The sequence below is a fragment of the Mastigoproctus giganteus genome, chromosome 3 (assembly GCF_048544385.1).
Source record: "Mastigoproctus giganteus isolate SK-2022 chromosome 3, ASM4854438v1, whole genome shotgun sequence".
NCBI lineage: Eukaryota > Metazoa > Arthropoda > Arachnida > Uropygi > Thelyphonidae > Mastigoproctus > Mastigoproctus giganteus.
This window is the reverse complement of record NC_143577.1, coordinates 134,907,811-134,921,913: the sequence shown is the minus strand read 5'-3', so window position 1 is coordinate 134,921,913 and position 14,103 is coordinate 134,907,811. Positions and strand designations below refer to the sequence as shown.

Here is a 14,103-nt window from a genome sequence, read left to right as displayed (position 1 = left end):
GAGTCAAATGCCTTTTCATAATCCGCAAATGCCAGGCATAATGGTGTTTTATATTCATTTGCTTTCTCCATTAGCTGTGATATTACGTGAAGGTGATCCATAGTTGATAATCCTGTCCTAAAGCCAGTTTGCTCTTTCGATTGATTCTCATCAAGTATTCTTTCATTCTTTCTAATCTGTTAATAATGACTCTTGTGAACAACTTGTAGATATGGGATAACAAGCTAATTGGTCTATAATTTCCAATTTCTGATTTATCTCCTTTCTTATGCAGCAAAACTATGATTGCATTATTCCACTATTTAGGCATAACACCTTTTCTAATGCACTTTGTGAAAAGCCTTGCCAGTTTTTGTGTTATGTCTCTTCCTCCCAATTTTAACAACTCTACAGTAACTTCATCTTCCCCCGGGGGCTTTCCGATTCTTCATTTTCTTCAATGCATGTTCTACCTCATCAGGAAGAATATCGGGTATGTCGTATGTGTTGCTACTTTGCAATCCATCTTTCCCACTGCTGGTATGATTCCCTTGCTCCTTGTATAATTCTCTACAGTAGTCTTTTGCTATTTGAATTATACCTTCTCTGCTGTTTATAAGTACACCATCGCTATTCTTCAGTTTCAGTATCATTTGTCTTTCTGTATTACTGCTCATGGCTGCTGATTTAAATCCTTTGTTTTCCCTTAATGCTTGTTCTACATTTCTTGTTTTAAATCTTCTTATGTATTCTCTGAGTCTCTTTCTAATGGCTTTGCATAACTCAGTATACTTGATTTTCTCCCTGTCAGTGTTTTTCTTGCTCTTCATTTGTCGTCTTTGGTTCATCATGACAAGTGTTTCTTGACTAATTTTTTCTTCTTTGGATTTCTGTTTCCCTATAGGTTTCTTGGGCTTTATCACTTTCAGAAAGTTGTAATATTCTTCGTCGATATCTTGGTCCTGAGCAGTCTGCAGAAGCTCAAACTTGTTCTTAAGTTCCAGTACATACTGCTTTTTCTCCTCCTCTGTTATTTCAAAGACCTTTGTATTATTTACTCGAGTCAGTTTTTTCCTTTCCTTTCCTACATCTATATCAAGTGTACATCTTACCATTCTGTGATCACTTCCAACATTTACCTTATTCAGGAAGGTAACATCATTCACAATATATCTTCTGTTAGTGAGGATGAAGTCGATTTCATTAGTTGTTAATCCATTTGGACTCTTCCATGTCCACTTTCTGTTCACCCTTTTCTTGAAAAAAGTGTTCATTACTGACATTCCTTGAGATTATGCAAATTCCACAAGTCTTTCACCTCTTTTATTTCTTTCACCAATTCCAAAATTTCCTATAGTTTCTCTTTCTGCGCTGTTTTGCCTTTTTCCAACCTTAGCATTGAAGTCCCCCATAATAATAGTGTAGTGGGTTTTCTGCTCATCTAGAAGACTCTCAATTTCAGTGTATATTTCTTCAACCTCTTCATCATCATGGCTCGATGTTGGTGCATAAATCATTATAATCTTTAGCTTGTACCTCTTGGAAATCTTGAGTATTAGTCTTGACACCCTTGGTGATGTATTTTTGAATTCCAAAATGTTGTTTTTAAAATCTTTATGGACCAGAAACCCAACTCCACCTTCACTCCTTTCACTGTTTCCATTGGTGTACAGCAGATGTCCACTTGATAAACTTATAAGTGATTCATTTCTTCTTCTTGTTTCAGCCAAACCGATGATATTCCAATTCACATTTTCTAATTCCTTTTCTAGCTCTAATATCCTATCTTCACCGATGAGTGATCGTACGTTATGTAGACATGTATAGTATCTTATGTAGGACGGCACCTGAACGAAAGTTCAACTCCGTCTTTGTACTCTGTGATGGTTACAGAGCACTGTAACAGGCCAGAAGTTTGTGTAACGTTATGTTCGTGCAGTGTGTGTGTTGTTGTGTTTTATTATTATTATTATTATTATCTGTTTATTTCTCTTACGAGAAAGCCATAGACAGCACGTGGCTAGAGGGTGTGGTTACATTATTTCAGTATTTACAAGCATATTTACATGAACTTATTTACAATATTTGGAGATGCAAAAACACAGAATATGTGTTAATGGATTAATCGCGAATGGTTGTTAAATGCTAAATGTTATTATATAAATTAGTCTTATTATATTTGTACCTGCCGGTACACATTACCAAATATTTCTGTCCTATACATTTTGTCTGTACATAGTTTCTCTGGATCTATATTTAAATTATTAAAATAATTCACAGTATTTGCTGGGAAAAATCTCCCCAGAGAGTCCAATTGAGTCAGTTGGCACTTGAGACTTGGTTCTTCTCTGTTTATTCTCGGTCGTGTCATCCGAGGGCGAGTGATCACGTTTCCCACTTTCGGCGCATCTGTTCTCTCCGTTAGTAGCTTTGCCAGAGTTAAGATGTTTCTGGTTGTGATGATATACTTCCACGATGTGATGTCCAGATTGGCAGACAAGACCGCTCTTCAGATGGTAAACGGTTTCCCGGCGATCTTGTTTAGCCATCTCAGGAGCCAGTATTCTACTCCTAAGAAGGCCTTGATGTTGTTCTCGGGGGCCGATGACCAGATAGTCGATGCGTACAACGGAATCGGTGTAACGCATTTAAGGATGTATTGAATCATGAGATGAGGGCTTCGGAGACCGGTGAGTTCTTGTCTAGTGCTCCAGAGTGCTGCGTATGTCTTTTTCCTAATGTATTCGAAGTGAGGTATGAAGTTTAATCCTTCATCCCACTTAAGGCCAAGGTCAACATGTGCGGGAGATTTTTGGACTCTGGTATTGTTCACGAAAATCGTAATTTCATTTTTCTTCTTTTTATTGGTGAAGGTCATTTGGGCAGTTTTCTTTTCATTAAGTTTCAGGCCAATGTAGTGCAGATATTCTTCTAGTTTCCTGATTGCCTTGTTTGCTTCCTCTGATAGATGGGGTGCAGTTTCTTGTTCTTTAGAGATTACAAAAAATTTCAAATCGTCAGCATATGTAATAAATTGCTCACAGTTTTGAGCTAAAAATGGGGCTAGTGCTATTGCGAAGAAGGTGGCAGACAATACGGCCCCTTGCGGTACTCCCCTATAGATACAGTAAGTTGCTGTTTGTTTCCCATTTATTGCGATAATTTGTCTTTCTTGAAGGGTGTTAGTGAGAATGCTTAAAGTGCTTCCTGAAATGAGGAAATACTCCTTGAGGATTACTGTTATAGCTGGGATTGAGACGTTGTCGAAGGCTGCTGCTACATCCAGGAAAACGATGTCCAACTGTTGTTTATTGTTTAAAGCTAGCTGTATTCGGAGTAGAGTCTCCATTAAATTTGTAATAGTCGATCTTCGAGGAAGCACAGAATGTAAGTATTGTGGCCTGTCCCCAAAGCAGTGCTGATTGACGGTGTTGAGGATTGCTTTCTCAAAAACTTTTTGCAGAGAGCATCCGATTGCGATGGGCCTGAAATCTTTACTGGTTTTAGGATTGTTTATTTTTGGAACTGGTTTTACGTAATATCTCTTCCATGTTTTCGGGATAACCCCCTCAGTTAGTATTCTTTGGAAGAGATGGTGGAGCGGGTCGATTATGTAAGCACTACATATTTTTATCATGAATAGCGGGAACTGGTCCGGCCCGATCGTTGCTTTATTGGGGAGCGAGTTAATAGCTTCCTTTAAGTTTTCCTTTCTGATGTAGACATGTGTAGACATGTATAGTATCTTATGTAGGACGGCACCTGAACGAAAGTTCAACTCCGCCTTTGTACACTGTGATGGTTACAGAGCACTGTAACAGGCCAGAAATGTGTGTAACGTTATGTTCGTGCAGTGTGTGTGTTGTTGTGTTGTTTAGTTGTTTCTGGCCGTTTTGTCACCAGGCAGGCGATCACCTGGAAAGCCTGCCCAGTGTCCGTCTACACCACGGGGAGGTAGGCCACAACTGCGCAAGAACCATGGCCAACCTCAACAGTCACGTACTGAATGTCCAAAGAGGGTTTGGAGCCATTCAAAAGAACACCGCGCCAGCAAGCCGGCAACAGCGCACGCACGCACGCACGCACACACACACACACACACACACACACACACACACACACACACACACACACACACACACACACACACACACACACACACGCACACGCACACGCACACACACACACACACACACACACACACACACACACACACACACACACACACACACACACACTCCCAGGAAACAGGACAGCAGAAGACGAAGAAATAAGGATGAGAATAGCATAAAGTAAAAAAAAAATAAATAAATAAAAATAATAAAACTGAATAATAATAATAAAAAAAAAAAAAGAAAAAAAGTAAAATAAAATCTTTATCCATTTCTTGCCCACATCTGTATGCAGTGCTGCCCAAAGTGGTCCACAAGAAGAAAAGGTGTATTGTCAAACAGAAGTTGTAATGTCATTCAATCATGATCGGCAGGAACAAGTTCTAGATATAATTCTGAATTCTGTTAAACTGGAGTGGTGTCAGAAGTCTCTGGTAGATGACGGTGTCACTGAGCAGAGGTTTAGTTGAAGAGAGTCTTGATAAAGGATGAGTCAGAGCTGTTAAAATCTTTGCGTGGTATGACGTCATCAGGACGACAAGGCAGCGCACAGTTGTATTATGATTTATGATGCATTTTCAGTTTCATTTCTTGAATTAACATTGAGGTTGAGAGACTTCCTGCGATTAAAAGTAGCATTGCAGAAGGTTCGAACGGCCCGGAAATTGTTGACAGAAATGAGTATCTTCTCACCTCCGGGACACAATTTTGGTACTGTTGCCTTAAGAGCCGATCTTAGATCCTCGTAAATGGAGCATTCAAAAAGTACGTGGGGAGAGTCTTCCGGTAGCCCACATCTACAGGAGACTGTATTGGAAAGTCTGAATTGGTAGAGTTTTGCGTTAAGCGAACCATGTCCAGTTAGTATGCAGGAGGTAAACAGTGAGGGTGAAAACCATTTTCTGGTGGATGATGAGAGTAGTGCAGTTACGTCGGGAACGAAGTTTTTGGTGATAGCTCCTTTTTCGGTAGAATTCCATCTATTCTGCCTAACTAACAAATTCCAGCATCTGGTTCGCTCAGTTTTGGGATCAGCCTGAGGGTTAACAATGATTCCCTGAAATTCCGCAGAAATGCCTTTGCGGATGTAAAAGCAAATAACAAATTCCAGCATCTGGTTCGCTCAGTTTTGGGATCAGCCTGAGGGTTAACAATGATTCCCTGAAATTCCGCAGAAATGCCTTTGCGGATGTAAAAGCAAAGCCCTCTAAACACAACATGCAAGTCAAGTGGTATGGTGCCTGCAAGAGTCTGTAAAGCTGGAGTTGATACCGTTCGGCAAACGTGAAGTAGGCTGAGGAGAAAGCAACGTTGAATAGTGGATAACTTGGTTTGTACTGTTTTGAGTGCAGTAGGTCTAAACCAAAGGCTGGCAGCATAGGTTGTATTTGGGATTATGGCAGCATTATAAAATAGATGTAGGGTTTTAGAGAGAGAGAGAGAGAGAGAGATAATCTTTAATGCCCTTCACGGCCAAAAAGCCAGGGGTTTTTAGTGTTCAGTCCCCAGTCTTGTCTGGTAATTTGGAGCAGCATTGCGGTAAAACTCTTAACTTTGACGGACAGATGTTGAATATGCTCAGTAAAGGAAAAGCGGTCGTCGATGATGACTCCTAAAAATTTGGTGCTTCGGACAAGTGGAAGTGATTTCTTGTCAAGTTTTACAACTGGTGGTCTGCGATAGTCTAATTTGTGTTTAAAAATCATGATCTTCGATTTTGTTGGGGATAATTTTAATTTGTTCTTGGAGGACCAGGACGATAGTTCAAAGAGTACTTTATTGGCATAGAGTTCTAATTCAGATCTTGAGTTTCCATTCACTAAAATGATAATGTCATCTGCATACGCAAGTTGTTGCACATTTTGAAATTCAGTCGTCCTAAGCAGCCAATCATCGAGAACTAGGTTCCAAATCAAGGGACCCAAAATTGATCCTTGGGGGCAACCACGGGAGACAGATCTGTTAATCTTCGTGCTTTTAGTGATGACGGTGACGGTGCGATCAGCAAAGTAGTTTCTAACAAGTTTATAAAGCTGAAGAGAGCAGTGATTGGAACGGAGTCTACTGAGGGCACTTTCCCACCATAAAGTATCAAAAGCGCCCTCAAAATCGATAAAGATTGCCATAACGTACTTGGAAGTGGAGCAGTCAATGAGGTGGTGGAGTTCTAATAAGGCGTCTTCGCATCCAAGCGTTTGCCTAAAACCGTATTGAAGAGAGGATGTGGAGCTTGTGGCTCCCTGCAGTGTGGTTATTTTATTGGCAATTAATCTCTCTAACACTTTTCCCAGGTGAGAGAGCAAGGCTATTGGGCGGTAGGATCTCGCATTATCTAGTGGCTTACCAGGTTTATGTAAAATCTTAAGAATGGCGTGTTTCCATGGTTTGGGAAACGTTCCAGTATTTAAGCAGGTACGTTATAACAGGCCAAGTTCAATTTCCGTGCATGGCAGCCTGGTCGTACCCAGAGATTCTTAGCACCCTCTGCTTCCACTCTGATCCTCTCGCTGCCGTAAGAGGGAGAGTGAAAGCTGCTGGGGACTGAGGGCCATTTGTATTGTTGTGCTCTCATTGCTGGAGGGTTTGGTCTTTTCCTCTTCACGCTGACCAGGCGTCTTGAAGAGGACCACACTACACGTTCGTTGCCACCTAAGTGACGTAACAGGGCTTACCATCGAGAAGGTGTGCATGAGTGGATTTTAGGGAGGCAGGCCAACCGGACTTCTCCTAAATCTTCTGTAATAGAGAGATATTGGATCCATCAGTGTTTTAGGCTGAGTGTCTGATAACACACAGGATACCTGTTCCCCCTCGAAGCCCCTCTATGCCAATATGTTCAACCAGGTAGAGATCGAAATCGAGTTGACTCCTCTCGCGTTGAAGATGTGGCTATGGCTGTTTGGATTTATGAAGTCAATCTGCATGTGGAAGCGCAAGTGTGACAACTGTTTCTCGTGAAAGTGGACATGCCATATTCCACTGCAAGGCTAGTAAGGCATCAGGTGTTGCGGTACTATCCTTAAAAGATGCACATGCTACATCAGCTAAAGCATGGTGATGCAGATATTTGCACTTCATTTTCTGGCACGAATGATAGTGGATATCACATGGTCTTTTTTTTTTTTTTTTTTTTGTAGTTGTTGGCGCATAGGCTTCTGTGGCCATAATGCACCTCCCAAGGTTTTTGCAGTACTTTGATCCAAGCCCGAGGCGGGAATCGAACCCGCGACCTTTGGGTTGCCAGGCAGGCACTTTAAACACCCGGCTAGCCCGGTCGGCCACTTGGTCATGGAACATCCTTTGGAGTGAAACCCACTTCTGCTTAAATGAATACGCAGAACTGTCGCATTTAGGTAAAGAGAAAACCCTTGAGTTCTCCAAGAGGTCCCGTTGCATTCTCTAATATTGAGCGTGTGGTGTGGATTTACGGCCATATTAATAATTGGGCCATATTTTTTTGAACAGGTAACACCGACAAGACCCCCCTCACCTGTTCGTCACTGCAGAAATGTGGGGGCCTTCAGAATACTGTACCATAATCATGCAAGATGTTGCGCTACCCCACATCCACCGTTGTGTCCAAAGATTGCTACGGCAACACTTTATAGACGAACGGATCATCTTGGCCACCTCGATCACTGGACCTCACCCCATGCGACCACCTCGATCACCGGACCTCACCCTATGGGGTTTTTTGAAAAACCAGGTGTATCGGGAAGGATGTAAAACTCTGGTAGATCCGAAGCACAGCATTAGACGTCATGTGCTGACTATTCCAGTTGAGATGTTAAGTTCTGCTATAGAAAATGCTGTTCTTCGAATGGAAACTGTTGTTGACCAAAATGGAGGACACATTGAACATTGTAGCGCTGTTCAAGTGATTTGTATTGCCATAGCGCATATAGTCACAAATTTTGTAACTATTTTTTTTTTTTTTCAATAAATGGCGAGCGCATTCTTTATTGTACCTGTTGTCCAAATTTCTCTTCAGTAACGAGCCTTAGAACTCGCTCCAGAGCCTTCTACATAGCGATAATTTAATTTAACAATCCTGTATATATATGTGTTTGTGTCTGTGTGTGTGTGTTACACATATGAGTAACATATAAATTATAACATATGAGTATATGTTATTATTTATATATGGATATATGAATATATGTTATTATTTGTATATGGCTAAATAAATATATGTTATTATTTATATATTGATATATGCATATATGTTATTATTTATATATAAATATATGACACATACAATTGGCGTACAAATTTCAAAATAAAATAATTGAACACTATTGTAATGAGCTACTGTTGCTTTTATTTTATTATAAAATGAAGTCATTCAGTATTGCGTTCAATTTAAAATGATATTCAAAATTTTAAATTCTTTTTAAAAGATATTTAAAATGTGGTTGTTGCATTTAGCTAATCGGGAATCTATAATCCAAAACCAATCAGTATTTATGCATTAGAAAGTTAAAGTAGAACAGGATTATAAAGTTATTTCTGGGCTGTGATTTGGGTTACCTCGGAAATTATTAATATAGAAGCGGAAGCACCAGTTTAAATATTAAAGATCCAATTTCAATCGCCACGTATATTCGTATTCTCTTAAGAATACGGATATACATATTATTCTAATCTCTTTAAAATTTGCCTGCGCTTTTGTTAATCACTCACATTTGGCAGCACAAACATTAATCCTCTGAAAATTACATTTTAATTGAAAATTAAATAGCATACGTCCCTTAGTTTTGAAGTGAAATGCCTAATTAACGTCCGAATCACTCCTTCTAGGGAATTGTGGTTGCTATTAAGCCAATCCATAAAACAAGGATCGATATCACCAGGCAGCTGTTGTTGGAACTAAAAAGGGTAACGTATTAATGCACCTTGTGGTTTTTATTGTATCATTCACTAATCAAGTACGAGAATATTTTGGTTGCTATATTTTCGCTCTTCCTTTCATTTATTGTTTACAGACAGAAGAAAGAAAACTGTAATCTGTGATAAAACAGTAAGTAAAGAAAGGATTACAAAAATAAGTAAGCTACAAGAAAGCTGCTTTGAATACACACTAAATGGCTTTGTAATAATAACAGTACCCAACAAAATTTTTTTTTCGTCATACCCGCTGTAACGAAAGTTGGTTATTCTGAACAAAATTAATGTTCTGATTATGAAAATATGAATCTTTTACTTCTGTCACGTCTACATCAAAAGATACACGCATTTTTTAAATTCCTTGTTTTCATACAATATCAGCATACATGGTTGTAATTATTACACACAAATATATGTTACTTAGACATGTTTCCCACTCAATGATTTCCTTTTATACTCCAGATTGCTTTCCCGTTTAAGGAACCAATAGTAATCTCCCATCATCGCAGAGTCTCAGTGACTTTGGTATCGTTTATCCATTGCATATACGTCCTCATGGAAGCGCTTTCCTTGTCCATCATTAAAATCTGCTAAGTTTTTAGGAAAGAAATCCAGATAGGAATGAAGGAAATGCATTTTCAATGACATTCGGCACCCCATGTTCTTGTAAAATTTCAGCAAGTTTGTCACCAGTTGCTCATGGTTCTCTTCTTTTCTCTTTCCGAAGAATCTGTGTATTACAGCCTTGAAAGATCTCCATGCAGCCAGTTCAACTTCATTCAGGTTTTTTTTTGAAATTCTTCATCTTTTAGGAGCTTTCTTATTTGGGGACATATGAACATTCCTTCCCTCAGTTTTACATGAGATAAATTTGGAAACATTCTCAGTAAATATGCGAATCCTCTGCTTTCTTTATCCAGTGACTTAGTGAAACTCTTAATCAGCCCAAGCTTGATGTGTAAAGCGGGAAGAAAAACCTTTTGTGGATCAACCAATTCCATTGGTTGATCCACAAAAGGGAATATATTCATTTCTCTTGTCCCAGTGTTGTATGACGTGGTGTTTAGCTGTTGCACGGTTATCCCACAAACACAGGAAACAACAGCATTTAGTGAAACTACCTTGCAACCCCAATCACTTTAAGATCCATCACCACAAATATTGCAACCATAGTCATTGTAACGTATAGCAGCAAGAATCTGAGACATACTATCGTAACTTTCTTTCAGGCCAACAGCAAGAACAAGAGGAATTGATGGTAAAGTATTTCCATTATGAAGTAATACTGCTTTCAAAATTAGTTTTGACGCATCAATGAACAAACGCCATTCAGAGGTTTTGTGATCTATGTTCTGTTCGCGCATAAGAACAACGATGTCTTTGCAGACACACATGTTGTTTTCCATTGCAAAATATCTTGAAAACTCTTCATTTCGCTTATGGTATATTGTAATATTTGTACCTTTGGCGAGTAAGTTCCACCGTTGTAGGTCTTCATCCGAGTAATTCAGCCTTCCCTTTGGGTAGGCCTAAGTCTCTGATCAAGTCGCTTAATTCTTCTTGTTCAATGTAATGTGGGGCCTTTTCTTTTTCTGGCTCGTAGTCCAAATCTTGTGAAGTGCATGGTTCCGCAACATCTGGTAAAACAATTTCTTCTGTACCGTCATCACTACTTAAAATAACCCAAGATTTTAGTGGCACAGATATTGGCAGTTCTTTACCGTGTGGCATTTGCCTAATTGCTGATGGGATTATTTTATTTGGATATTTGATGCAGTGCTTGCTCTTTTTGGAAATACCTTTTATTTTTGCCGTGCAGAAATAGCAGTCGTCGAAATGATTCTTGGGCTCGTGCCACACCATAGGAACGGCAAAAGGCAATGCTCTCATCTTGCCATATTGCCACAGCCTTAAGTTCGTTGTACAACTAATACAACAGATATGTGGAGCCCATTTTTTTTTTTTTTTTTTTTTTTGTGACCGACCTTGCAGCCGAAGTACAATGAAAGTGCAATTTTTGCGACATTGTATATTTTCTTCCGATGAGTTTTTGGGGTTAAGTGTCCACAAACATAACAGAAGTTGTTTGGGTGACTGACGCAAGTTCAGTGCTTTGGCTTCTCTATTTTAACAATGCATTAACCTAAAAACAGTAAAAGCAATTGATAAATTTGAACAGAAGGTGAATTCTTATAGTGTAGTTTATCATACACTGTACAGGGTGTCTCAAAAATATTGGTATAAACGTTTAGGGGAGGTAGGTAACATCTAAAGGAATGTGAATCGCATAGGAACCCATAACCATAAACTTCACGGGAAAGTAGTAGCAGAGGCACAAGAAGCAGAAATGACACAAGAAGCAGAAATGACACAAGACAGTAATTAGTGACAAATATTTATTTGACATAATATTAACGATGGAGTACGAGATGGATGCATTTCATGATGTTACAACAGATGCTCGAAGGTTCCACCATGAGACGCGATGCATGCGTGACACCGACGCAGCATGTATTTGGGGACACGGTCGAACACACCTGGAGGTTCTTTGACAGTAGCGGCAGCGCAGACGAGTCTCGCCACGAGATCCATTTCCGTCTCCACAGGCGACTCATACAAGATAGATTTGAGGGGCTCCCACAGAAAGAAATCAAGGCTCGATAAATCAGGTGAGCGTGGGGGCCAGGCAATGGGTCCACCACGGCCAATACATCGACGCCCAAAACGCCTGCTCAAATGGTCACGAACACACCTTCCATAATGGGCAGGCGCCCGGTCATGTTAAAACCAAATGTTGTATCTCACATTTGCTGGGACATCGTCAAGTAACCCTAGTAGAACCTGTTTAAGAAAGATTCGATATTTAGCGGAGTTCATGCGGGATGGTAACAGATATGGTCTAAGCAGTCACCAACCATACCTGCCCACAGATTTATTGCGAAGTGATGTTGTGCCGTATGGGGGCGCACACCGTGTGAGTTGTCGTAAGCCCACACAGGAGCATTGTGCTGATTGAATAAGCCTTCTCGAGTGAAATAAGCCTCATCCGTTAACAAAACACAGGCTGGAAAATTCAAGTCTTGAACACTTTCTTGGAGAAAGCACTGCGCGAAAGCCACACGTGCAGGATGATCTTGGGGGAGCAGTAATTGAACCCTTTGGAGATGAAAGGGGTGTAAGGAATCATCGTGCCAGACACGCTGTACACTGCAACGAGACACTCCTAAGGCAGAGGCAATGGCACGCGTGCTGGTAGTAGGATTATTCTGGACGGTATGCAACACACTTTCTTCCATGGCGGGAGTTCGCGTCGAACGTGGTCTGCCCGCACTACTCCTGTTACCTCTAAATGACCCATAATCGCACAAATTTTGAAGCACAAGCGCAAACAAACGGTGGTCCGGTACATGTCTGTCTGGGAAGCGTTCTCTATAAATTCGTTGAGCGGCTCGTCCGTTGCCCTCCGCTAATCCATACACTAGGTGCATGTCTGACAGCTCACAGTGCATATATCGATGCATGCTCTTCGTGCGGCGACTACTGCTTGAATGAGTAAACCAGACATTTTCCCTCTCGCGAACTGATGAACAGCGCCGTGTACCGACTTACGGTAACGTTTCCGGTTATGTGTTCCAATGCGATTCATATTCCTTTAGATGTTACCTACCCCCTAAACGTTTGTACCAATATTTTTGAGACACCCTGTATATTGAACAGTTGAATTGTGTAATTAAATTATTAAAACTACTGACTTGTCTGGAAAAGTGCATCAAAATCAAATATTGCAAGAACAGTAATGATGTACTTGCTTAACTTTTAGCCCAATAAACAAAACCAACAAAAAGTTAATATGTTTAAAAACTGTATTTCAAATAGTAGTGATATCTTTGTACAGAATCCAGTTATCTATCTATATCTTAAAACTGAGACGGGATAGGAAATTTTTATGATTGATTTTAAATTTTATACATAAAACTTGACCAGAAACAACCCTTGATTTGCTAAAGGTAAAAATCATGTTGGGTAGTGTAATAAAAGGTGTTAGGTACTTGTATAGTAACACGTACTTAACACCTCTTGGGAGCCACATTTTGCCCGTAATTCATCCCATATACATCTAGGCATTTCCTTTTCCAATAGGGCAACATGATCAATTGGGTTGAGATCGAATGGATTGGGAGGCAAAGGGAAGATGGAGAATTCACTGCCACGTTACCTGAAACCAGTTAGCTTGATTGGTGACCTCATTTGAATGAGGTCACCAATCAAGCTAACCTCATTTGAATGAGGTCACTAATCCAGATGGGTGACATTATTTGACATGACCTCATTCCAATTGAACACTTGTGGGATATTTTGGAATGGAAAATGAGATACCAGATATCGAGATACCACGGATATCTGGATATCTGTGGGTATCCTGCAAATACCCACGGATATCTTCAGTCAATATTAGTATTAGTAATGGCCGCATGGTGCAAGAAAGCCTATGGCTTATGCTGCACCAGCCAAAAAAAAAAAAAAAAAACGAATAAAACAATGATAAAAAAAATAATAAATAAATAGCAATAATAATTAATAAAACAAAAGAAAATTAAACCTATCAACCTATGCGCTTCCCTGACCCGAAGGTACTATCCAGATGACCTTTGAATTTCCCCAAACTGTCAGCCTCTACCACACATGTAGGCAACTTATTCCAGTAATTTATAACTCGCTGGCTAAAATAAAACTTCCTGTAGTCCAATCTAAACATTTCCCCCGGTAACTGGAATTTATGTCCCCTAGTTCTAGCATCATTTATATGAAAATTTCGTCCTCATTCATTTTATTGATGCCTCTGCGAGCCTCTTAAACACCTCAATCAAATCTCCTCTAAGGTGTCTAGTTTCCAAACTCTGCAACCCACATATTCGAAGTCTTTCTTCATAAGGACGCCCTTTTGCTGATCTCACCAGGCGAGTTACCCGTCTTTGCACCCTTTCAAGAAGCTCGATGTCTTCCTTTAGGTGCGGTCTCCATACTTGAACACAGTATGCCAAGTGTAGTCTAACAAAAGCCTTATATAACGGGATTATCACGTCCCTATCTCTACTTGCAAAAGTTCGATAGATCATCGATAGGG

General features: G+C 40.0%; 1 protein-coding gene across 3 annotated transcripts in view; it reads left to right on the top strand.

Annotated features, from left to right (window-relative positions):
• Window positions 1–14,103, top strand: part of LOC150088279 (atrial natriuretic peptide receptor 1) — a 1,689,763-nt gene that overhangs the window by 420,913 nt on the left and 1,254,747 nt on the right. For all 3 annotated transcript variants that reach the window (XM_090369441.1, XM_090369442.1, XM_090369440.1), the window contains one exon: window positions 8,892–8,969. In XM_090369441.1, coding sequence (XP_090225567.1) covers window positions 8,892–8,969 — 78 coding nt within the window. The remainder of the gene's footprint in view (window positions 1–8,891; window positions 8,970–14,103) is intronic.